Genomic DNA, 26,310 nt, shown 5'->3' with positions numbered 1-26,310 from the left:
GCCTCCATGACAACCATGGGGCTGTCTCAGGTTGTTACTGGCCCAACGCATGTATCGGGACATACTCTTGATTTGATCTTCGCCACTGGACATGGAGATGGTGATCTGGTGGTTGGGGTTTTTTCATCTACCCCATTGTCATGGACAGATCACCGCTTGCTGAAGTTTAGGCTCACAGCGACCCTTTCCCTCTGCAAGGGTGGGGGACCTATTAAATTGGTCCGCCCCCGGAGACTAATGGATCCTGAGGGTTCTTTTTTTTTACAATAATTTTTATTCAAATTTTCATAAAACATACAAAACAAAATCATAAAACATTCAAAGACAAAAAACAAAACAAAACAAAAATGATTAAACAAAAAAATAAAATAAAATGTTGACTTCCCATTTGTCACAGATCAAATCAGTTATAGGTCTACAATATATAACAATCCTGTCTCTTAAATTATATTATAAAATCACTTTCCTCCAGTAGTTATCTTAATTAATCATCAAATCTCATAAACATTACTTTATTCTTTCCACAAAAAGTCAAAGAGAGGTTTCAATTCTTTAAAAAATATATCTATCAATTTTCCTCCAAATAAACATGTCGATTAATCCATCTCGTTAATAATAATAATAATCTTATTGTCATAACCATAGTCCAAATAAACATTTCGATTAATCCATCTCATCAAAATCTGTTAGGTCCAATAATTTCAATAGCCATTATTCCATTATCCCTATTAATTCCATCTTCCATCTTCAGTAGTCCTGTTAAGTCCAGTAATTTCAGTGTCCAATCTTCTATTATCAGTATTCCATAATAATCTTGCTGTCGTAGCCATAGTCATATAATAAGAGTCTGATGGGAATTTCCTCTATCCCAAATATTTTCTTGCCATCCATTCTGAATAAGTTGCTGAAATACTGTTGTAAAGTCATATCTGTGTTCTTCTTTTTTACAAAATGCACTGGCTCATCTCTTGAGAGTTTTTCCATTGTCACATGGCTGCAGTTAATTCCATAGATTTTCTCTATATCAAACTCCATCACATCATTCCAGTCCAGAAGATTATCCAAGCCATTGATAACTTTATCTCTAATATCTTCATTAATTTCTTCAGAGATAACGTTAAATTCCAAACAGTAGATTTTATTTCTAATATCCATAAACTCCAGATCTTTTTCCAATTCCACATTTGTTCCAATCTCCAGAGCTTGTATCTTCCCTTTATTTTTTCTTTTCTTCTCATCTCTGTTCTCATTCTCCTCTCTCACAGGACCCCCTATTTCTTTAAGCTCCTGCGTCATTTTGCTCAGTTCAATTTTCAGCTCCTTACTGCCCTGTCGCAGGGTTTGTTTCGTTATCTCAATCTCATCCATTATTTTCTGAAACATAATTACTTCCAGATTCTCAGCCACTTTCTTGATTGCCATTTTTAAAACCACGAAAACAAAGCAAAACAAAAATAAAGAAGAACCACTTCTTATTTCAGCAACAATTGGGTTAATATTCCAGGCTTGATGACATCACAGTATGAACAGAGCAGCCTGCCTTATCTCTCTATGTTCAAGAATACAAAACAAATTTAGTTCCCAGCATCAAAACAGTTAGTGGCGTCGTGAAGAAGCAGATTCGTCAAAATAAAATAGACCAAAAAGAGAATAGTCCCAGACAATATAATGTTCCTCGGAATAGAAATCTCTCTTCTGTTTATATCTTTAGAATGCACATCCAGGACAGCTTTTTGCAACAAGAACAGAGATAAGCTGTTAATTTCGTGAGTAACAGAGAAGAGTTATAGCTCACCCAGAAGTTCTCCAAAGCCGATCAATCTGACAAATCTCCTTTTGCTGCAACAATTTAAACCAAGTAAAGAAAATAATGGAAAGAAGGGTGCTTGCCTGTTAGTCTGTTTTCTCTTTGAAGAAAAGATAAACGTATCGCATTAAACAGATAGAGCATGTTCGGAAGTCCGTCCGGCATTGCTGGCTGGACCTTTTCTCATAAATTAATGAAATCCAGTCCTCCCAACAAAAACAGGCTTTTGAGGTTGATCTCTACGTTTCTCCCTGCCCGGGAGAAATTTCATCAGTCAAAAAAAAATGTTCTGACTGATTTATATCTGAATAAGCTTCTTTTGAGGCAGGAGCCCGTCTCAAAAGCAGGCACAAGCGAAGTCACCCTTCCTGGAAGTCCCGATCCTGAGGGTTTCCAAAGGGCTCTGGGGGATTTCCTGACTGAGAAGACTGGCGCTCCTGTCGAAGCCCTGGTCGGATTGTGGAATACGGAGATGACCCGGGCGGTTGACACGATCGCTCCCATGCGCCCCCTCCTATGTAGAGCTCATACAGCTCCATGGTATACCGTGGAGCTGAGAGTGATGAAGCAAAAGAGGAGGAGGCTTGAGTGCAGATGGAGGCGAACTCCTGACGAATGCAATTATGCCTTGGTGAGTGCCTCTTCTAAGCGGTATATAGTAGCGGTGAGGGCAGCAAAAAAGAGATATTTTGCTGCCACAATTAAGGCATCTCTCTCCCGCCCGGCGGAGCTCTTTAAAATAGTACGAGGGCTTTTACATTCTGGCCCTCGGGACATCATAGATTCATCTGTAGCCCGCTGTGATGAGTTCGCGAGGCACTTCCAGGATAAGATCGCATGCATTCGCTGGGACTTAGACTCCAATATTATGGCAGTGGGATCTAATGAAGCATCCAGAACACGGTCTTGTCCTTGTTTATTGGATGAGTTTCAGTCTGTACAGCTTGAGGATGTTGACAAGATCCTTGGACTGGTGCGGGCGACCACATCTGTGCTGGACCCTTGCCCCTCTTGGCTGGTGAAAGCTGGCAGGACCGGAACCGCTGGCTGGGCCAAGGAGATAATAAACGCCTCTCGGAGAGAGGGAGTGGTCCCTGACTGCCTAAAAGAGGCGGTTGTGAGACCGCTCCTGAAGAAACCCTCTTTGGACCCAGATAACCTGAACAACTATAGACCTGTGGTGAATGTTCCGTTCCTGGGCAAGGTGCTAGAACGGGTGGTTGCCGGCCAGCTCCAGGGGCTCTTGGATGACACTGATTATCTTGATCCATTTCAATCCGGTTTCAGGCCCGGTTTTAGCACCGAAACAGCCTTGGTCGCCCTGTATGATGACCTTTGTCGGGAGAGGGACAGGGGGAGTGTGACTCTGTTGATTCTCCTTGATCTCTCAGCTGCTTTTGATACCATCGACCATGGTATCCTTCTGGGAAGACTCACGGAGTTGGGAGTTGGGGGTACTGCTTGGCAGTGGCTCCGCTCCTACTTGGTGGGTTGCCACCAGAAGGTAGTGCTTGGGGAACATTGCTCGATGCCCTGGACTCTCCATTGTGGAGTCCCGCAGGGATCAGTACTGTCCCCCATGCTTTTCAACATCTACATGAAGCCACTGGGTGTGGTCATCAGGAGTTTTGGGCTGCGTTGCCATCAGTACGCTGATGTCGGAAGGCAGAGCTGGGGTCCCAATCCCGGGGAGCTGGATCCCGGAGAGTTGGGAGAAGAGTATTCGGATGGATGGCAGAGGGAAGGGGGAGGAACTTCCCCCCTTTGGAGCGAAGACAAAACAGAGGAACTGCCAGTGATAAGGTCGCTTAGCAACGGGGAGCCTGAGCCCTCCCTGGACATTCTCACGCCTCCCCCTCTTTCAGGCTCAGAGCAAGAGGGGAAAAAGGGAGGGCTGCTCACAGCCGAAAAGCGGGGAGGCAGTTTACCATCAGCCCCTCCCCTATCCCCCATCCTGGAATCGGAAACTTCAGAAGAGGAGGGGGTGATGCTTCCCCCCTCACCACGCACACGCAGACAGCTGAAAAGACAGGAGAGAAGGGGGGGAAGGCGGGCAGTACCTGAGGGGCAGTTAAGGAGGAGCGAAAGATTGCGCGCCCGTTTGGCCCCTTCTTAAAGAACAGGCGGGAAGAAGTCCCTTGCTCTGTCAACTTTCTCCCAATGCCGCAGGACCTGTATCCCTGTATTGATTCATGAGAAAACACAGTCTTTGTTTGGACATTACCCTAATAAAACACGAATTAACTACAGCCGTTGGTCTGGTTCCTGAGTCACATCCTGGGCCTGACAGCTTGACAGAGCCACCTAAATCACCCTCAACGCTCTCTTCACTTGACTGGGACAAGATGTCAAAGGGAGCAGCGGGGGGGACGAATCCCACTTCTGAGATGAAAGAAGTGGAACTCTTGAGGACTAAGGTAGCTGATTTGCAGACGGATGTTCAAGCCCTGCTAGCAGCAGTCAAGGCGCTGAAGACGGATAATCAAACCTTGAAGGCCACGATAGACCAGATGCGAACAGCCCCTCCAGCTGCCGTAGTAAAGGTTCCCATTGGATTGCCCCCAAAATACGCGGGACAAAGTGATCAGTTGGCAACCTTCATGGCTCAATGTGAGTTATATCTGGATGTCAAGCACACGGAATTTCCAGACGATGGGGCTAAAGTAGCTTTCGTGATTAGCCTCCTGGAGGAAGAAGCTGCAAAATGGGTGACTCCGTATCTCGTGAGAAAGGATACTGTCTTAGGAAGGTACAGAGGATTTATACAGGAGATGACTGAGATGTTCCAAGACCCGCAAAGAGCTGAAACAGTAGCGCGGCAACTAGGCGCTCTGAAGCAAGCTAAAGGGACTGTTTCCGAGTACACTAATGCTTTTAAAATTCTGTCCCAGGAAACTGGTTACAATGACGCCACCCTGATGTTTATGTACCAGAGTGGATTAAATGCTGAAATCCTGGATGAGTTGGCCAGGACCTCCCCCCCCGCTGACCTACCAGGGCTCATCCGGCTATGCCTACAGATAGATCACCGGATGGAAGGAAGGCGCCTGGAAAGGAAGCAGGAGGTCCCGAGATACTCAGCCTCGGCATCCCGCAACAAGACCCTTCCCACTGCAGGGATGGCAGGTAATGCAACTGAGGGACAGGGAGGGGCTAGGCCAAGACTGTTGGAAGAAGAAAAGGAAAGACGATGCCGGGAACGTTTATGCTTTTATTGTTCAAAGCCGGGCCATGTGGCCAGAGACTGTGGACTGAAAGGGGGGAAAGCCGAGCCGTCGGGAAACTAGAACACCCAGTCCACGTGCAGGCCGGTGGACTGGGGGCAGCGTTGTATAAAGGCCCCCCAACGATCCAACCTCCCTCAAAGGGGGTGTTGGTCTTGCCTATTCGGATTACAACTTCCAGAGGAGTGGTGTTTAATTCCACTGCCTTAATTGACAGTGGAGCCTCCACAAATTTTATTGATGCAAAGTTAGTCAAGCGTCATGGAATTTCCCAGTGGAAACTGGACGCTCCCCTAGCTGTGGAGACTATCGATGGGAGACCCCTGAAGTCAGGAGGGGTGACACAAGTCACGGAGGAAGTGAAACTTCAAATCCCTGGGCACGAAGAGTTCATTTCGCTATACGTGTCAGATCTCTCGAACTTTGAGATGATTCTGGGAATGCCCTGGCTAGCAAAGCATGTACCCAAAATAAGTTGGAAGGAGGTGGTGGTGTGGTTCACCTCACAGTATTGCCAGGAGAACTGTCAACCTGAAGGAATCAAGAACACCTTAGCGGGGGCAGTGCAAGAGATCGAGCAAGTGACCCTGCCGCCAAAGTATGAAGAATTCAAAGATGTGTTTGATGAAAAAGAGGCAGAGACTTTACCCCCCACCGCCCTTACGACTGTGCGATTGACCTAGTGCCAGGAGCCAGCATCCCATCAGGGAGAATCTACTCTCTCACAGAGAATGAGAGGGAGGCCCTGAAGGAATTCCTGGATAAAAACCTGAGGCGAGGATTCATACGCCCCTCACAATCCCCTGCTGGAGCACCACTATTGTTTGTGAAAAAGAAGGGGGGGGACTCAGACCCTGTAACGACTATCGCGCATTGAACCAGATCACCATCCCCAACAGCTACCCGCTGCCCCTGATCTCAGAGTTGCTGGACCGACTGCGCTCTGCAAAAATCTTCACGAAGTTGGATTTGAGAGGAGCGTACAATCTGATCAGAATGAAGGAGGGAGATGAATGGAAAACAGGATTCTTGGCCGCTTACGGACAGTATGAATACCTGGTCATGCCGTTCGGGCTTTGTGGAAGTCCAGGAATTTTTCAAAAATTCATGAACGACGTGTTTAGAGACTTGTTGGACACGTATGTAATCTGTTACTTAGATGATATCCTGGTGTTCTCAAAGAACCAGGAAGACCACGACCAGCATGTGAAGACGGTGTTGAAGAGACTGAGAGAAAATCACCGGTATGCTAAATTAGAGAAATGTGGATTTGACCTCAAGTCTCTAGACTTCCTTGGATATCGAATCTCAGTGGAAGGCATGGAGATGGACCCAGGGAAAGTAAGCTGCATATTGGACTGGGGCCAACCTGTCACCAAAAAGGATGTACAACGGTTTTTGCGGTTTGCCAATTATTACAGAAAGTTCATTCCAGGGTTTTCCAAATTAACAGCTCCTCTGACTGACTGTTTAAGGGGGAAGAAGAAGTTTCAATGGACAGAGAACGCCACCGAGGCCTTTGAGGAGCTGAAGAGAAGGTTTGCTACTGAGCCCATTCTGCGCTTTGCTGATCCGAACCGCCCTTTCGTAGTGGAAGCAGATGCTTCAGATTTTGCCATCGGGGGGGTCCTGCTACAATTAGACCAAGAAGGGAAGGAGCTGCACCCCTGTGCGTACTTCTCTCGGAAGTTAAAGCATGCAGAGAAGAACTACACAGTTTGGGAGAAAGAGCTGCTGGCCATCAAGGACTCTTTTGAAAACTGGAGACAATACCTAGAGGGGACCTCTCATCGAATTGAAGTGCGCTCCGACCACAAGAATCTTGAAAGCCTCCAAACCGCCAGAAAGCTGAACCAGAGACAGATAAGATGGTCCCAGTTCTTCACTAGGTTTAACTTCCAGATTACTTACCATGCCCAAGCCAAAAACCAGAGAGCGGATGCCTTATCCAGACAGCCACAATACAAAGAAAGTGAATCCGAGGACCAGCCTCAGTACGTAATCCCGCCAGAGAAATTAACGTTGGGAGTATGCCAGCCTTCATGGGAAGAGGAACTCAAAAAGGCACAACAAGAAGATGCAGACATGCTAAAATATCAGCAGGAGACGGGACAAGGTCAAGACTCAGAAGTAACCTTTCACTGGAGAAATGGACTGTTATGGTTCAAAACCGCCAGATATGTGCCAGAAGGGGAAATAAGGCTCAGAATCCTACGCCAGTGTCATGATTCCATCACAGTGGGACACTTTGGGATTTACAAGACCATTCAGAACGTGGCCAAGGACTTCTGGTGGCCTAAAATGCGTCGGGATATTGAGAGTTATGTAAAGTCCTGCTCTGTCTGTCTGCGGACAAAAACACAAACAGGGACACCAGCAGGACTGTTACAACCGTTGCCTGTCCCACACGAACCCTGGAAGGACCTCTCCATGGATTTTATGACTGATCTACCCAAGTCCCAAGGAATGACAGCCATCTTAGTAGTGGTGGATCTACTTACCAAAATGGCACACTTTCTTCCTTGTGCAGGGGGCTTAGAGGCTAAAGAAACAGCCAAGTTATTCATAAAAGAAGTCTACCGGCTGCATGGATTGCCAAACAGCGTAGTCTCAGACCGAGGAACTCAGTTCACAGCCAAATTTTGGAGAGCAATGTGGAAACAGTTGCAGACGGAATTAAAACTCTCCTCCGCCCATCACCCCCAGACAGATGGGCAGACGGAACGCTTGAACGCCGTTTTGGAAAGATATTTAAGAAGTTATGTGTCCTATCAACAGACTGACTGGGTATCATATTTGCATTTTGCAGAGTTCGCCTACAACAATTCTCAGCACTCCAGCACTCAACAAACCCCGTTCTTCGCTAATTATGGATTCCATCCTAAAGTCTTTCCAAGCAGCTCAGAAGGAATGCTGGTACCGGCAGCTGAGAACTTCCTTAAGGAATTGCAAGCGGCGCAACAGACACTGAAACAGCAGTTAAACGAAGCCAAAACGGAGTACAAGCGAGTTGCTGACCTGCACAGGAAGGAGGCCCCCCCCCTTCAACCGGGAGACCAGGTATGGCTGTCCACCCGCTTCCTCCAGATGCCGGGCAAATGTAGAAAATTACAAGACAAGAGGGTGGGTCCTTTCGAAATAGAAACTCAAATCAATCCCGTGGCGTACCGACTGAAGCTGCCTGACACGTTTAAAATACATCCTGTGTTCCATCGATCCCTCTTAACGAAAGCCGCCCCTCCCAGTGAGTTACGGCCGGAGGAACCTCCCGGAGCTCCACTCCTGGTAAATGAGCAGCTTGAGTTTGAAGTTGAGGAGATCTTAGATTCCAGGATCAGACGCCACAAGCTGCAGTACTTGATTCACTGGAAAGGCTATGGGGTGGCTGACAGATCATGGGAAGATGCAGCTGATGTGCATGTTCCAGAATTGGTAAAACTTTTCCATCAACGTTTTCCCCACCGTCCCAAGCCAGACAAGGGGAGGGGGGCACAGCCTGGGAGGGGGGATGGTGTCGGAAGGCAGAGCTGGGGTCCCAATCCCGGGGAGCTGGATCCCGGAGAGTTGGGAGAAGAGTATTCGGATGGATGGCAGAGGGAAGGGGGAGGAACTTCCCCCCTTTGGAGCGAAGACGAAACAGAGGAACTGCCAGTGATAAGGTCGCTTAGCGACGGGGAGCCTGAGCCCTCCCTGGACATTCTCACGCCTCCCCCTCTTTCAGGCTCAGAGCAAGAGGGGAAAAAGGGAGGGCTGCTCACAGCCAAAAAGCGGGGAGGCAGTTTACCATCAGACCCTCCCCTATCCCCCATTCTGGAATTGGAAACGTCAGAAGAGGAGGGGATGATGCTTCCCCCCTCACCGCGCACACGCAGACAGCTGAAAAGACAGGAGAGAAGGGGGGGAAGGCGGGCAGTACCTGAGGGGCAGTTAAGGAGGAGCGAAAGATTGCGCGCCCGTTTGGCCCCTTCTTAAAGAACAGGCGGGAAGAAGTCCCTTGCTCTGTCAACTTTCTCCCAATGCCGCAGGACCTGTATCCCTGTATTGCTTCATGAGAAAACGCAGTCTTTGTTTGGACATTACCCTAATAAAACACGAATTAACTACAGCCGTTGGTCTGGTTCCTGAGTCACATCCTGGGCCTGACAGCTGATGACACGCAGCTCTATTTCTCCTTTTCATCCTCTTCAGGTGAGGCTGTTAACGTGCTAAACTGCTGCCTGGCCGCGATAATGGACTGAATGGGAGCTAACAGACTGAAGCTCAATCCAGACAAGACTGAGACGCTGTTGGTGAGTGCCTTCTCTGCCCAGATGGAGGATGTTCATCCTGTTCTTGATGGGGTTACACTCCCCTTGAAGGAACAGGTTCGTAGCTTGGGGGTTCTTTTTGATCCTTCCTTGTCACTTGAGGCCCAGGTGGCCTCGGTGGCACGGAATGCTTTCTACCATCTTCGCCTGGTAGCCCAGCTACGTCCCTATCTGGACAGTGACGACCTCGCCTCAGTTGTTCATGCTCTGGTAACTTCTAGACTGGACTACTGCAATGCGCTCTACGTTGGGCTGCCCTTGAAGACTGTTCGGAAACTACAACTAGTCCAGAATGCAGCGGCCAGATTGCTGACGCGGACCACAAGGTCCGCTCATATAACACCTGTTCTGGCCCGTCTGCACTGGCTTCCTGTTTGTTTCCGGGCTAGATTCAAAGTGCTGGTTTTGACCTATAAAGCCATACACGGCATGGGACCACAATACATGGTGGACCGCCTCTCCCAATATGAACCTACCCGGACACTACGCTCAACATCTAAGGCCCTCCTCCGAGTGCCATCCCATCGAGAAGCTCGGAGGGTGGTGACTAGAACCAGGGCCTTTTCCGTGGTGGCCCCCGAACTGTGGAACAGCCTCCCCGATGAGGTGCACCTGGTGCCGACGCTACTATCTTTTCGGCGCCAGGTGAAAACCTTTTTATACTCCCAGGCATTTTAAAGTGTGTTTTAATAGCATTTTCATCATTATTTGTATTTTGGATGTTGTTTGGTTCTTTTATTGTTTGTTTGTTTTGTTTTCTTGATTTATTGTATTTATTGTATTTATACATTGCTTGTTTTTTATCTTTTTGTACACCGCCCAGAGAGCCTTCGGGCTTAGGGCGGTATATAAATAAAATAAAATAAAATAAAATAAATAATAAATAGCAGAGATTGCCTCTGTAAATGCTCTTGCCTTTGGAACTTTGATATACAGTGGGCATTTTAAGAGGTCACTCTTGCTTGATTTTGGGAACGTGACGGGACACAGAACAAGCAGGACTTGTCAGTTCACTGCTGTTCTCTATACAGTTTTCATTCTTTATTATTCTGGCTTTACCAGTCAGGGCTGTATAGCACCTGCTAATGTTTAGGGTGAATGCTTGTCCTTCTCTCTTTACATTTTTAGTGCAGTAAATATTGGGGTACATGTGGCAAACCTGACTGTTGCATAAAGCATGAAGTAGCTGTCAATCTTTCAAATAAAAAAAAGGATTACTGCTACACATCTCAAACCAATACAAAGAGAAATGGGTTGTGGAAAAGGATGCATCCTTTCCAAGCAACTACTAAAAATAAGTAAAATCAAAGTCAGAAAGCATGGGCATATATTAAATGTGACATCCTGTACGCTTCTACCTTGGTCTTTTGTTGTTGGAGGGATTTCATTAGGATGACGGCAGACAATAGACCCTTCTTGTAACCCTGCCTGATGACTTGTTTCACCAAAGTGACACCAAAGCTGGTCATCTTCATTTAAAGCCGGGAAAGGGCTGAGAGTCAATTCTACCTGGAAACACAAGCAGAAAGGAATAAAAAAGACTGTGGACTTCCTGGTTGGGGTAGCAGAGAAGAAAGGGAGCAGGGATGAAAGTAAATGTTGGTGGAAAAACAAAGAAACCTTATCAATAACACGTGATAATTAATACTACAATAATGCACTCTTCACTGATATCTATGATTGGTGCAATCTTATTGTTGTTGTTAAGGGGCCATAGTTCAATGACAGTGTTCAAGTCAGAAACAGCATCACTGCAAAAGGAGAGCTCCCACCAGAATAGGTAGTACTAGATGGACTGGTGGGAAAACACTGCTTCATATGTTCAATCCCCTTGCTAAAGGATGGTTAAATTCAAAAGCAGTGACAGAATTACTTTAGATAAGCACTATATACTATAATAGAGTGCCTGAAACTACTTTGTATTATACATTATTTTAACATACACACACACACACACACACACACAGAGAGAGAGAGAGAGAGAGAGAGAGAGAGAGAGAGAGAAGAAAAGTCTTTTAATGTAATCTATTTAAAGTATACTGATGAAATTAAACTACTTTCCTTAAAAGGTAATAAAAATGAACCATAACTAAAATCCCACACAAGACTCTATAGGAGTATCCTTAAATCCTACTGCCTCCACATCTTCCACAAAATTAGTATTGACAGAGATAGCTGTTCCCAAGAATAAAACCAAGGTAAAATAATTCCAAATATATTGAGAGATTGTTCTTTTTGAACAAGTTATATCCTTCAGTTGCTGTACTCCAGTCATGGAAGTCATCCCACCTAGTTTAACTTAGCTATCAAGCTGTACTTACTCTCCTGTATTAAGAGTCCAAGTTTGTCCTATTTGTTTCTCATACTCTTGTCATTAGTATATAGACATCAAAAACCATGTGATTTATGGTTTGGCTTCCTTCCTCAGTTTTTATGAAAACTATTATTGGGCTCCATTAGATCTGTTCTCTAAGTTCCTCTTACTGTACATAAAGCTTCACCCACCATTAGCTTCCCACTTACGTCTCCTTCCCCATTAGGATTTAGTTTAAAGCCCTCCTGATTATGTTCTCTATGCTGTGGTCAAAAATATTCTTCCCAGTCCTTGAGAGGTGCAATCCATCACTTGCCAGCACATCTTCCATGAAGTGTGAATCGTGGTCCCAGAATTCAAATCTCTCACACTGACACCATCTTCGTAGCCAGTCATTCACTCAGAGTATTTTTCTTTCCCTTTCTACACCTCTCTAGTACTGGAAGGATGGATGAGAAAACTATCTAGGCCCCAAAGTTCTTGAGTTTCCTTCCCAGAGCTTCAGTCTGATGTGATTTCTTTGTAGCTTCGCTTCGCAGTATCATTCCAAATGGATGGGAAGAAAGGGATACGTTTCAGTGGGCTTTATAAATGATGGCAACCCTTCAGTCACATCCCTAATCTGTCCTCCAACAAGATAGCATACCTGGCGAGTCCAAGGGTCTACTCTGCATACTTGGGTTTCAATCCCACGCAGTAAGGCATCTCCTCCTCCTCCTCCTCCTCTTCTTGTTGTGGGGCATGGTTTCATTGCCTCTGCTCGACTGAGCTTCAGTCTCCTGCTCACTGTCCCACTGGATCCTGCAATTTTTCCTCTGCAGGCTGTCCTCCAGTCTCATCCTCAAGTGCCTGAAAGCAGTTCCATAGTTCCACCAGTGCAGAGCATTTTCTAGCTCTTCTGCTTCCAACTGTCACCCTTTTCTACTGTTTCCTCCACTTCACTGTTCCTCTCCTTAACACTCTCCTCTTCTGCTTCTTGTTGTTCTTCCACCTCCTGTACTACTTTTTGTTGTTATTGTTCCAGCACTCTAGGAACTCTTAATCTTTTCTTATTCCCTTGAGTGTGGACACTTGCTGCTCCAGGCCTCTCACTTTTTCTTCCAACAGTGCAACCAGTTTGCATTTGTTGCACATGTATACCATGTTGTTCTCAAGTAAGAAAACAAACACTACACACACCTTGCAGATCACCACCACTGGAGTGTCCTTTCCATACGTAATCTCTATTACCTTGTTTCTATGTTTCTACTTGTATTGGAATGTCCTGTGCTTTGTTCTGTCCTCCTTGAAGGATAACAGGCAAGTCCCACTGGTTATATAATGCACACTACAAGGGTTTTTTTTTTTTGTTAGGGACCTCCCCTGCCAAACACCTGTTAGCTCTTCCTGTTTCTTCACTTGCTCTCTGAGAGCTGACTCCCTTGTATACCCTTTAGACGATCTGAGGCAGCTCTGCTCTGCTCAGTTAGGAGTCAGGAAACAGAATGAGACTCCCAGCACAAACAACTGCTGATAGTTGCACTCAGCAGTTATCAGGACGTGGCCCTTCAATCAACAGTTATCAGGACACACCCCCTCCACTCAAGTTGGTATGGAGCTCTTCAGCCTTTCCATCTACCCAACTGAGCCCACAGTGACTCAGAACCGCTGAGCCCACAGTGACTCAGAACAGACGGCCTCCTGGGGTTACTCCAGGTCGCTCACCTCTTTGCCTTTGTCTCCTCCTCCGCTACACCTCTTCCTCACTACATCCCCCCTGCTAAAGTCCTGTTAGCTCTCCCTGTTTGCTCAATCTCTGAGAGCTGGCTCACTTGTATACCCTCTACATCAGCTAGACAGCTTCCTCAGCGCTGCTCATTTAGGAGTTAGGCTGTGTGTGTGTGTGTGTGGATTGGGCAGAGGTGTCCCTTCAGCCAGCTCTGCTGGTTTCCACCCACAGAGTGATGCCAACATCAATCCATCAATGAGGACTACCTGCTGCATCTGCTGAATGGGTGGTAGACGAGTCTCTGGCAGGGTACCCACTAGTGGCAGCCAGGGAAAAGAAGGGGTTGAGCCAGCCTAGGATCTTTTGGATCCTGAGCTGGTCACATTGACATCACTTTCCAATTTGCCTGCACCACACCTTCTACCCCAGCTTGCAAGTGGCAGGACTGCAGATGTGGTTGTAGCCCCACCAGTTACTATCTGGAGTTTGGACAGTGGTGTGACATTTGCATAAAACTGCCTTTAAAGAAGAGCAGATTTTTTAAAATCTGAAGCCAGTTGGATTGGCTGTATACTACTATGTTTTGGGGAAGTGGGTACCCTGTTCTCCCTTCTTATGAATGTTGCAAGCTAAACATGTATACTTCAGTTGGTGCTGTGCTGATCTTTTTCAGTTGTTTGGATCAGCATGTCCCAGCACAAACTTAAAAACAACAACCCCACACCATTTAAATTGTGGGAACCAGAAGTGCTAGCACTGAGCTCCTGATTGGTGGAAACTTCCAGAAGAACCTATAGTGTGCTTTGATAATTCTGTCCTATTCCACCTAGAAAAAGTCTGGGGGATTCATTTGAGATCCCTAGTAAGTATCAAATCCTTGACTGAAAACTTTTCTTTTCCCCTTTGGGTAAAACTCTTGGTAAACCCTTGGCAAAGATGGAATTACACTCTGTCATCTTGACCTAAAATCTGCTCGAAAAAAGAAGTTCTGCAGGGGTTTGCTTGGTTTTTTGGAAAGTACAAATGCAACATCTATTGAACACAAAAGTTATTTAAACTTTTCCAACATAATTAAAGCACGTTAACCACACAACAACAATAGCCAGAGGATACAGAAGGAGTTTAACCCTGTAAGTGTCATTTCACAGTCCAATCACAGTCCAATCCTTTCACAGTCCAATCCACTTCCTTTGTAGCTTGGAAGAATTTGGTAACATGTGCTGTATAATATCTTTAAAATGTTAGAAACCTAGGAATCTGCCTCATACTGAGTCAGATCATTGGTCCATCTAGCTCAGTGTTATCTACACTGACTAGAAGCAGCTTTCTAGGATTTCAGACAGGAGTCTCTCCCAAGTCCTACCTGGAGTTGCCAGGGATTGAACCTGGAACCTTCTGCATGCAAAGCAAATGCTCTACCACTGAGCTATGACCCTTCCCCAAACACATTGCATGCTTTGTGAGTATGAACCACTGATCCACCATAATTTGCTAATGTATGTATGCTTTTGCAGCTCTCTCCCTCTCTCTCTCTGTCACACACACACACTCAATCATCAGTGCAATTTTTCAATGCTTTGAACACCTAAGACTGAACAGAATTCTGATTAACTATGAAAACGCATTTCATGATTTTAAACTTTAATTGACTTAACAGGAAATAATCAGTGCTTTTCATTCTGTGTGAAATGTACAGCATTCAGTGGTGACTGGTGCCCGTTGCAGCTAGGGCAGAAGGCAGAGAGACCAACAGCAGGTGGAGCCAGAGCCAATGACAGGCAGAGCCAACTAATTCTAGTTTTGTCTCCATCCTCCTCCCTGTGGAATTCTACATGGCCAACACTGATACTAAGGAGGAGGAAGCTGACACCATCCCGGACTGGTTGCAAGTAAGAAAAAAGGCAGGTGTGGGCTGGACAGCAAACATACTGGTGGGGCAGTGCCCCATTTGCCCTGATGGACCAGGCTCCACAGGTATTTGCTAAGAGATATCTGCACCAGAAGTCCCTCCCCCTCCCAATTTAGGGTGGCACCCCAGGACATGCACCTCATTCCAGATGGGGCTCCCAATTAGGGCTTGACTTCTGATTTTTGATCTCAGTTCCCCATTAAATTTACCTAAAATCTGCAGGGCTGTTTCTCAAAAATACTAAGATCATTATGATTGAACTAGACCAGATAAACCATGGTTTATTGGGATGAAAATTAGTGCTGTATTTGTATGCTCTCTTCTCCACTAATTTAAGATTTATGTGGTTTCTTAAACCACACATTCTGGTTTGTAGTTAGAGCTTAAACCACAGTTTCTTGGTTTGAATGTACAGTAATTGAGAAACTGCTTTAACAAACCCTTGCATCTCACATTAAGGCACATGACAGAAGGGAGACATTTCACATTAAGGCACACACGAGAAGGGAGTTATTATGGTTATTATAACCATGATAACTATGTCTGAACTGGGCATATTTCAAGACAAGCAAGCTGTAAACACTATCCTTCTGAAGCCTTAAAGTGGCTGGCTGGATCACCTTTCTACAGTTAATTTACATAAAAGCTTGCCATCTGAATGGATAGCTTCCACTGCACAAGCAAACTCTTACCGTATATTCTGGCGTATAAGACAACCCCCAACTTTTCCAGTTAAAATATAGAGTTTGGGATATACTCGCCGTATAAGACTACCCCTGCTTATGACATGCAAGCGATGCACCTTACCGGCGATTGGCTGGTTGTTGTATACAAAGCCTATCGTGCGAAGGCAAGAATGTCTTTGAAGTCAAGACTAGGGGCGTCAGGCCCCTCCCACTCTCCAGTTCATTCTTGCCTTCGTACGAACAAGATTGAGATCCTATAGCGTAGCTTAGCTAAGTTTTCTGTGTTTTTTGTTGCTGTATTTGTTTGACAGAGTGTGGAGGTTTTGTGACTGTGTGTTTACCAAGTGTTCCCTTCCCTCTGTCTTGTATCTAACGTCGTGTTTTCCATTCCTGGGGAGTTCCCTTGGGGGGGTTCCCTGTTGCCCGGGCCGTTGATTTTCCCAGCCTTTCATCCAACGGCCATCAGAGGGACCGCGGCTGCAGCTCCCGTCGTTATTTCCCTCCCGTTCCTGGCCGTTTGAGTCTCCCCCGTCCCGGGAATATTTCATTGAGAGTCTGCGGCTGCGGCTCTCTCTCTCCCTTTGCGGCTTTTATCTCGGACTGCCTTGAGCCTCGCTGCCTGACAGTTTCGCGCCGCAACGGTCCCTGCATACGGCGGCTGCGGCTGCCTCCTCCTGCTTCCTTAGCGGTAGCGGCTTTTTTGCCTTTTTTACCTAGCTGTTCCTTTATTGATTTTCTGCGCCGCGACCTTGCTTATCGGCCCCACGGCTGCAGCACAAGCGGCTCTACCCCCGCCCGCCATTGCCACTTTGTTATTGTCCGCCATTTTTTGACTTAATTTTCCCGCTCTTTTTCAGCACCCGGCGTATAAGACGACCCCCGACTTTTGAGAAGATTTTCCTGGGTTAAAAAGTCGTCTTATACGCCGGAATATATGGTAATTCTGCTCTAAAAATACTTTTTTGTGAATAATATTTTAAGATTTTGTACATAAATATTTTAAGATTTTTGTACAGAAAATAAGCTGAAACTTCAGTAGATTAAGCAAGTCCTTTAAGGAAGCACTTTCTTAAGATTATTGTAAATCAAATACACACATAATTATATGCAAGCATAACTCCTGCCCAATACACTATGATTTCATAAATTCTTTAGATTTCTATGGCAAAAACAAAAATCCTGATGCATTTACCTCGTCTGGGCTTCTTCTGCTCATATTTTGAGGGTGAGCACTTGTAATATTCAAGCAAATGCCATCTGGGCTCCAGAGCCAGTTATTTTCCTTAACTGATCTTGCACAGTCTTTTTTCCTTGTGCATCTGAATCAAATTCAAAAATCAAAGTTATCCAAAGTAATTAATACTTTTAAATCAGCACTCATTAATCAAAATGCAAAGGCATTCAAATGTATATGAACAGACAGAAGAAAGCTGGCCAGATGTGTGTTATTTCATTTCTTTTCTTCAGTTTATGTATTGTTCTTTATGACAGGATAATTACCTGTTAGCATTTTCAAATGACAACAGGAAATGTACAAATATTTGTATACTGTACAACAGAGAAAACCCTAACCTAATAACATGTTAACAGAAAAGTCGTTTAACTGTTAAAAGAGGATATTGTTGCTTATTAAGTGTAGAAAATTGAAATGTTTTGCTTATTCCTTACACACTGCAAATTTGCCACTGGGTCTTTAGCCTCAGCCCAAGGCTTAACTGTTTGGGCTCATGCTTGCGCCATGGAAGAAAGCAGACATCCCTGACTGAGGGGTTGGCTATTTCTCATTGCTAGCAGAAAAGTGAACTCAGGGCAAATTCTTTAAATATGAATCCACTTTCAGGTTCTTTCATTCATTATGCTGAATATAGTAATTGCAGTAGTGCAAAGCACCCACTATGGCCTTTCTTTATGGGTACAAATATTGTTTATAATTTGGTACAGGTGAACATGCCATCTGTACAGAAAAAAGAAAAAAGCAACCACATGCTGACTGTGATTCCCACCTCATGTTTCAAAAGTGGTTGATTGGCTCACTAGAAGTGCTAGTAACACACACCCAAAAGCCCCAGGGACAACAAAGGCAAACCCTTATAAGGTTCCTGGGCACTTGACTGAGCATCAGACTGATTGGCCATAATCCAGACAAAGTTAATCCCTATTAAAGTGATGGAATTTCAGCATTTAACTATTTCTCTGGATTGCTAACATTTTGTCATCCTGTAAGCAGCTTTTACACAGTGCACTTTATTAAGCTGTCTGCAATACATGAATCTAGATGACAGGAAATAACTAGGGGAAATACCGGAGGACAGTGGAACTTGTAACAGAACAGGGGCTCAAACTAGTCAGGTGCAGAGCCTCATCCTGCTAAACAGCAAGCAGAATTTTGTTACATGTCAACTCCCACTGTTGCAAATTGGACAGTGGTAAAGTGTCACTGGTATGGTCTTCCATCTCTTTTATAAGGTGGACACTGTAGCTCTGACTAGTAGTATTGTGCTGCTTTCTTAATATTTCAAAGTCATGCAGTTTCCATCTTTTAGGACACACGCAACACAAATCTGTAGGGAAAGGAGGATCATGGTGGGCCAAACGTGAAACCCACTGACTAGGAAAGGAAGTTCCTTATATTCCACATTATTCTTCAGAACACAAAAATCTGGCAAGCACATTGGTATGCACTTCTCTATCTTTCATCCCAACCTGCTGAAATGAGGCTGAGAGGGCGACTGGCCCAAGGTCATGCAGTGAATCTCATTGCTGCATGGGGATTTGAATCAGGGTCTCACTAGTCCTATTCCAACACTCTAGTCACTACGACACACTGGCTCTCATAATATTAGTATCAAAAAATATAAATGGGATCGGCAACAAAATGTTGCTGTGTGGAGTGCACCTATTCAGGATTCAAGCCATGCCTTCTTCTAGATATTCCATTCCACCTGAATTTCCATTCCATTCCCTGGCAGCCAGCATTGCATTGCACCGAGTTCATTGTCACACACTCTTGGGGTGTGCTTGTGTCCCTTGAGGCACTTGAAGAATTGAATTGTCTTTAAGTATATATGATCAAAACTGGCTGTTTGCTGACAAAGACCTTTAAAACAATAATGTCAGGAGCCACCATGAGAAGTCTTGGGGAAAAGCTAAGATTTCCTCCCAGTATGCCAGAATGTCTTCATGTTCACAGGTAGCAAGACCCTCATTCAAATTAAATTGTGTGGTCTGAGGGCACACAATCCCACTGCACTGTAAGTATATATGTACAGAGATATTCCTTGTTTGGCTTCACATCAAACTTTTAGGTAATTTTATCATAGTAGTTCAAATGTTTGCAGTGGTAGTAGGATCCCTGAAATCCATCTTCCTAAAATTAAGTACAGTAGGGCCCCGCTTTACAGCACTTCGCTTTACAGCGCTTCGCTAATGCAGCAGTTTCAATTAGATGCAATTAGACTAAAGCCCCATTCATACGGCGCTTGTTCCGCTGTTATGGTGGTTTTCGGGTGTTGCGCGCTATTCTAATTAGTTCCGCTTTTCCACGGTTTTCGCTTTTCAGCGGGGGTCTGGAACGTAACCCACCATATGAGTGGGGCCCTACTGTAAGCCTTATGTGCCAACAGCATGCACTTCATATAAAAAAATCCCATATGGTTCTACCATGGGGTTAATTACCTTCAAAGTTTGAAGCAGAGTTGACTGACTTAGAGCCATACTGCCTTCTCTTACTTATTTAAAAGTAAATCTACAGACCTACAAAAGGTTCGGTTCAGTAAATTTTAAACTTATGTCTGACGTATAATTTAGTTACCAAGGCTGATAGTCAGCCATGGCAATAGTTAGGCCAGTGTGTTCAGTGACAGGCTCAAATGAGGCTGGTCTTTAATTTCAGAATAAAAACTAAGTTTTTTTAAAAAAAATCTAGGAACAGTCAAAAAGTGGTGGTATGTTCCCCTCCCCCTCCCCAATAATGCCTTGCAAACGATTGCAAGTTCACCCAGTTGACAGTGCCTTGATCTCTGAAAAAAGGAAATACAGCTTTTAGGAACCACAGAAAGTGATGTAGCTCAAAATAAGCAATTATAAGTAACAACGAGAGACAAAAAGCACAGATTTGGAAATCCATGGATTAAAATTGCCGAATTCAAACTCATGGAACATTTTATTCAAATTAGGAGAAAAACTTGCTCTCTTCAGTTTTTCCTTAAAGGTTTCTACTTAGATTTGAAAGTTTGAAATAAAATTTGTTTTACACATGGCTTTCAGGTCTAGACATAAACATAGCTATATATTTTTAAAAATTCAGACTAACTTAATTTTGTACTTCAGAAGAAGCAGTGGGAATTGTAGTTTTGTGATGAGAAAGAAGTTAGAATATTTGCATAGAAAAGATGCCAGGTTGACTGTCTTGCACAATGCTGGAGGTAGTTATGGGAAAGACTCCTATTTGCAAACCCTGGAGAATTCCCATAGAACAGTATTCAACAAACTAATTTTGTCAGTGCAAGGAATGCCGAGCAATGGAACTGTCCTTCCCTCTCCTCTCCTGTGCCCTCTACACCCCCTAAATCTGTTCTGGGGGTTCCCTCCACTCTGCAAAGCATATTTGGACAGGGTGTGGGTCTTATGTGGGGAGAAGAGGGGTGAAGTTCCATTGTGCAAATGAAAATCCTTGTGCTAACAAAATGAGTGCATTAGATACAACCCATAGTTTCTAGCTTGGAAACAATTAGGGCTAAGTGAATTGATAAGCAAATAACACTACTTCTTCCCTTCTTTTATGATCCTTACAATTTATACATTAAGGATGAATCAGACTTCTGATTTCCTGGTAGGGAATCATTACAATGGATCTTCATCAACCCAACTGAATGGAAGCTGTAGATATTGAAAAAGGACTCAGAAAACTGATGCCCAACATATCCATGGTCACTGTATTTGGTACAAACAGAAGGTAACTTTTTTTGCTCACAGCATCTATAAATTTTCAAGATGGCCCTCAATAGAAGACAAAAACTTTGCATTGTGAAAACATCAAAAACCTAAATGCATAAAAAAGGAATCAAAATTCAGTATAGTTTCCTTCCTCCCCCCAAATCTAATTATTTTCAAGTGCTTTTTTTTTCAACTGAAGGGACTACATTAGGGAATGTTTAAAGCTAAAATCCTAGAATAAGACTATCACCAGATAAATGCTAGATATTCACCAGCTGTGGCTTGGCAACCACTATTTTCATGCAAATTATATACAAGCTACAGAGAAAAAATATGCAAATTAGCTTCCTCTCTGCTGCTCATTATATGTTTACACTGTGGTAATTTGTGATGAAGAATTTTTCCAGTTCTGGTACAAATGCTTTGAAGAAATTATTCAGCACACATGATATTCTGAAAAGAATTAAGATGCATAATATGATATATCCCTCTTAGCTGTAGCTTGCAATACTTACTTTCCCTCTGTTACACACCAGCCACAGAAAGGATCCCGGGATTGAATACACAGATCACAGGTAGAGTAACTAGCACATTCTTGGACTGGCAAGCGAAATACCTAATAATAATTTTAAAAAAAGATAAATAGCAAAAGAGTGGATACATTTAATGGGAAATTATGGAAACCTAGTTTGGTCATATATACATTATTTACCTTTAATACACTCCAAATTCCTGATGACTTGTACTCCTAGCCCGTTCACAATTTGATCTATGCCCATAGGGATTTGTTTGCATCATAAATACTTAAGGTAAACTTAAGGTCACACGTATGGACAAATGAGGACCCATGAGTTCTCTCGAAATTTATAGTTTGTTTTAAAAGTAGCTGTGAGTGCCTTCTTAAGAGTGATGCTGGAAGAGTGTATGCATTAACCCTTTCCCCTCTGCTGTTTTCCCAGTATAAATCCCCCTACTCTAAGGCTATAATTTTCCCAGTTAGAACACATAGTTACCTGAATACTCTCAACTTTCCACTAAAAACTAACATTACAGGCTGGGTATTTTCCCAAGCATAATTTTAAACATTGGCAGATTTTACATTTCATTTCTACTATGATAGGCTCAATAGTTACTATGACGCCATGTTTGCATAGTCTTCAAGGAATAGTAATTCTAACTATACCAGCCAATTAGCTAAAAGCATAGGAATATCCCAAACAGTATCTATACATGCTCAGATTCAGATATACCTGTTGATATTGGATGTGGTCTGTAATCCCAAACATATACTTACCTGGAAGTTTTAGAGCATTTATTTCCAAGCAATTGTGTTTAGAATTGGAATGCCACATTTCATTAGTCCTTCACTTGGAATACGTTCATAAGTAATTTAATATGAATGAGATTGCTTTCTGTTACCAAGGTACTTAGTTAAGCTGCCGCTCTGCACATAACCCAGAACCTTTCAACTCTTTTAGTTTTACTCTAAGATGACAGTGCAATGAGTGTGGAATCTTTGTAAGTGTACAAACCTAAGCATTGACTAGAGATTGTGTGTCCTCTTAGGACAGAGAGGTGAATATATGCCAGTGCCTACTTTAAGATATAATCCAGCTGCCAATTGATAACACAAGAAATCATCTCTATTCAGTCATTCATTAGCCATGATAAGGTAGACACTTCCTTCTAAATGGCACTGTTCCACTAATTAAAAAACAACCACAGCCAAGCAACAAAACTGGGATAGCATCATTAGCAGGCCAAAGGGGGGTTATTTTAAATTGTTGTAATATACTTCTACGAAGAAACTTGGTAACTTCTAATAATGTCACATGAATTTGTGAAAATATATCTCATTCTGTATTAATTTTGTACCAATTATCCTTTTTCTTACTTATGTCATTTGTACTTTTATAGTGTCCTTGTGAAAATGTTTTTCTCTGAAATGCATTGGGCTCTAAGTAAACACTGTTTTGTACGATCTGGAGTTTCCTCCCTCCCCTGGTAAACTGTTCTACAGTAACCTAAACATTCCCTATATACAGTAACTTAACCAACTGCAGCATTCCCTCAGGTTAAGCTCTTCTGCTTCTGTTCTCCATGTTGGACATTCTTGTCTATGTTCCATATATGGTATGGATTTAGGATACTTTGTTTTTATTGGCTCACAGTTCTCACCTATGCTTCCAAGGGCCACCATCTCCAGTTTGTAACAGAAACACGTACGGTCACTTAGCATTTTGAAAATCTGCTTTGACCTCTGGCATCAATCTCATTCTAGCATTCCCTTCTGTCAAACCTAAGCCACTTTTTGTTTCAGATAATCTCTCCCTTTGGGCAACTCTTTGCCTCAGAGAGACCATTTTGTCCAGTCTTCCTTCTTTGTCTGTTCCATGTGTTCAGTTGTGGTCTTGCTGGCTGTTCCACAGTTATCTGTTTGATTTCTGTGGGACCTCCTTGACAGCAGATTGCTCCAACTCTAGCTGATTCTTTCCTTGACTCCACTATCCCATTACCTTGCCTTTTTTCTGTGCTTGCTACTTCCTTTGGGTCAGTAAGGAATCTTGAGGGAAAACAAGCCTCATGTTCTTTAAGGAAGCTTTGGCTACTTTTGAACCATTTGGGAAGTGTTTTAAAGAACACAGGGCTCAAGAGTGCACTATGCAAAATTGTCTACCTTTGGTCCCTGCAATCATTACCAGTGTTCTGGGTGATCCATAGTCTGCCTCTCAATATCTGCAGACCGTGGCATACATCCATAAGACTCATGTCTAGTTCATGTTTCAAGAATCCCTCTATGCAGCTATGACTGAAGGACTTTGGGTCATGGCGAAACTCCTCAACCTTGCTCCTTCCCCTCATTGGAGCAGGTAATTATTAGTGTTCATTCCTTCATTTCTCTCTGTTTCCACCATTTCGTATGTAATTTGTACCAGACCTCCATTTTAGCCCATTGGATATCTAGTGTTGTTCTCTGCACTTTATAGGGCAACAATAAGCTTCCCTTTCTCCATCTCTCTTTATCATAGCAACAAGTTAAATGTGAGCTGCTGGTCCAGACAATGTGATTTTGGGTAGCCTGTGTCAATCTCCATGTGAACTAGCCATTTTACTCTTCAGTAAACATTGCATTTGGTGTAACAAGCTGCTAAATCATTTTATTTACTGCCTGCCATTTTACTCACTAGTTTTGTACATAAATAAATGTTCTTATCTTTGGACATAAATTTGGACTCAGTGGTTCCCCCAAGTAATTAAGCTGATTGAGGCGATTAAGGTATAGTGCAATATTTCCCCATGGCATGCAATGAATTCTGGTTAAAAAAGATCTCAAATATCACACATCATGACTACACACAGGCCAATATTATCATCATCACCATCATCATCAATATCAATAATAATAATATCAATATCAGTATCAATAATAATAATAATAATAATAATAATAATAAAATTTCTATAACGCCCCATAGCCGAAGCTCTCTGGGCGGTTTACAACATAAAAACAAATACAATATATAATATACAATTCATATTTGGTACAATTAAAAGGAAAAATACTTCACATTTTAAATAAAAATAACTAAACAATAAATCTCAACAATGTACATAACAAAATAAATAAACTGAACATAACAGTTATAAAAAAAATAACACGTGAAGAGGGACAGGTGCAGCCTTGCAACACTCTCAGTCATGTGACACAAATCAATAATCCTAGTACTAAGAAGCAAGTCATTAGAGAACTACAAATTAAATTTAAATCTACTTTTCTTTCTTAAAAAATATTTTAAGAGAATCCTTTTGCAGTGTTGATTACACTAATCATGCCTATTGCACAAACAAGCACCTGTTGATTATTCTTAATGATGTTTTGAATTTGCTATGGAGGAAGAGACCCTGAGTCACAAAGCAAGCCAGAATAATGCTGTGAGCTGTTTTATTTTCTAAAGGGAATACTACTAACCTTGAGAGCCACTGCATCTGCTTATGTATCACATAAAACAAAAGAGACCATGGGGGATGGATTTTCTGATATCTACATAAACTAATGTAATGTGCTGCACGTCGGGCTGTCTTTAAAAACAGTCTGGAAACTGCTGTTGGTCCAGAACAGGGCTGGAAGATTATTAATCTGGATTGGGTGGTTTGACCATATTATACCTGTTTTTTCATCAGCTACACTGGCTTCCAGATAATTTCTGGGCACCAATTTAAAGTGCTGGCTTTAACCTTTAAAGACCTAAATTGCTTGGCACTAGGTTAACTGGAAGATCACCTTTTGCCGTATGTACCTACCTAAACCTTAAGATCCCCTTCACAGGCCCTGCTCCTTGTGCCCCCCTTAACGAAGTGAGGCAAGCAGCTACCATGGTTATGAGATTTTCAATAGTGGCACCGCAGTTCTGACATAGCCTTCCCAAGGAGGTTTGCCTGCCACCATCTTTGTGACCTTTTCGGTATAAGGGGAAGACCTTTTTGTTCACCCAGGTCTTTTAAATAAAATTAGCCAATACCATTCTGTGTTTTTTTAAACCTCTTTTTTAATTTGGGGGGTCTGGCAAGTTCTGTTCTGTTGTACTGATTGTTTTTAAAATCTTATTTTTAATGGTTTTGTGTTTTTACTTTGTATTTTCATTGTTTTTAATTATTTACTGTAAACCTAGAGAACATGTTACGTTACGGAGTGACATACAAACTTCATAAATAAAACACACATGATCTGGGATTGAAATTTAAAAGATAGTTGCTCCAAACTACCCTCTGCTTATTTAATCACAGAGAACTACATAAATGGATATGATATAGAAGAAACCAAAAAGCATCTAACAGTTCCTCTGTTGATTTCCATCTCCATCTTCTTTCTCTCTCCAGAAAGATGTATCGTATCCTCTTTATCCACACATTACTTGCTAACTGTTTTTTAAAAATACTATTCACTGTTCCATAACCAAATGGTCCCAGCAAGCGTCAACCAGCATTCGGATCACCACAGTAACTGATGATAAGCCATGTGGTCCAGTGGTCAGCATGTTGGACTAAGGCCAAGCTAAACCAAAAACTGCAGAAGGAGATCTTCTGGTGCGTTTTGCTTTGTTCATTTGTTTTCACTAAAATGCAGTAATTTTCCTTTTGTAAATAGCCCCAGGTTCTTTTTGTTCCATGGAGATATAAAATATAGGTGCCTGTCTGCATTAAGCCTGTATTTCTCCCAAGCAGGGTGTCTTGGTACTGTGTTGATTCCCCACTTCCAAAAATTTTGACAATCTGAACCAAGAGTAATCTATTTTATTGGCAATCTGTAAAAGAGCAGGGCCTGGTATTACCAGGCCTGCATGTGTTCCTGCACACACATTATGTGGTGCAGTTGTAACCACAAAGGTGTGATGTTTGCAATCTTTAATCTGGAGCTTGTT

General features: G+C 43.2%; 1 protein-coding gene across 8 annotated transcripts in view; it reads right to left on the bottom strand.

Moving 5' to 3' along the window:
- The window catches only part of PLXNB2 (plexin B2), a 519,751-nt gene that overhangs the window by 106,075 nt on the left and 387,366 nt on the right, over positions 1-26,310 (bottom strand). For all 8 annotated transcript variants that reach the window (XM_061640183.1, XM_061640184.1, XM_061640185.1 and 5 more), the window contains 3 exons: positions 21,406-21,506; positions 17,148-17,274; positions 10,697-10,847 (listed from right to left, as the gene is read on the bottom strand). In XM_061640183.1, coding sequence (XP_061496167.1) covers positions 10,697-10,847; positions 17,148-17,274; positions 21,406-21,506 — 379 coding nt within the window. The remainder of the gene's footprint in view (positions 1-10,696; positions 10,848-17,147; positions 17,275-21,405; positions 21,507-26,310) is intronic.

This window comes from Rhineura floridana, chromosome 8, assembly GCF_030035675.1.
Source record: "Rhineura floridana isolate rRhiFlo1 chromosome 8, rRhiFlo1.hap2, whole genome shotgun sequence".
Classification (NCBI taxonomy): Eukaryota; Metazoa; Chordata; class Lepidosauria; order Squamata; family Rhineuridae; genus Rhineura; species Rhineura floridana.
The sequence above is the reverse complement of the archived record's forward strand: the minus strand, read 5'-3'. Positions and strand labels throughout refer to the sequence as shown.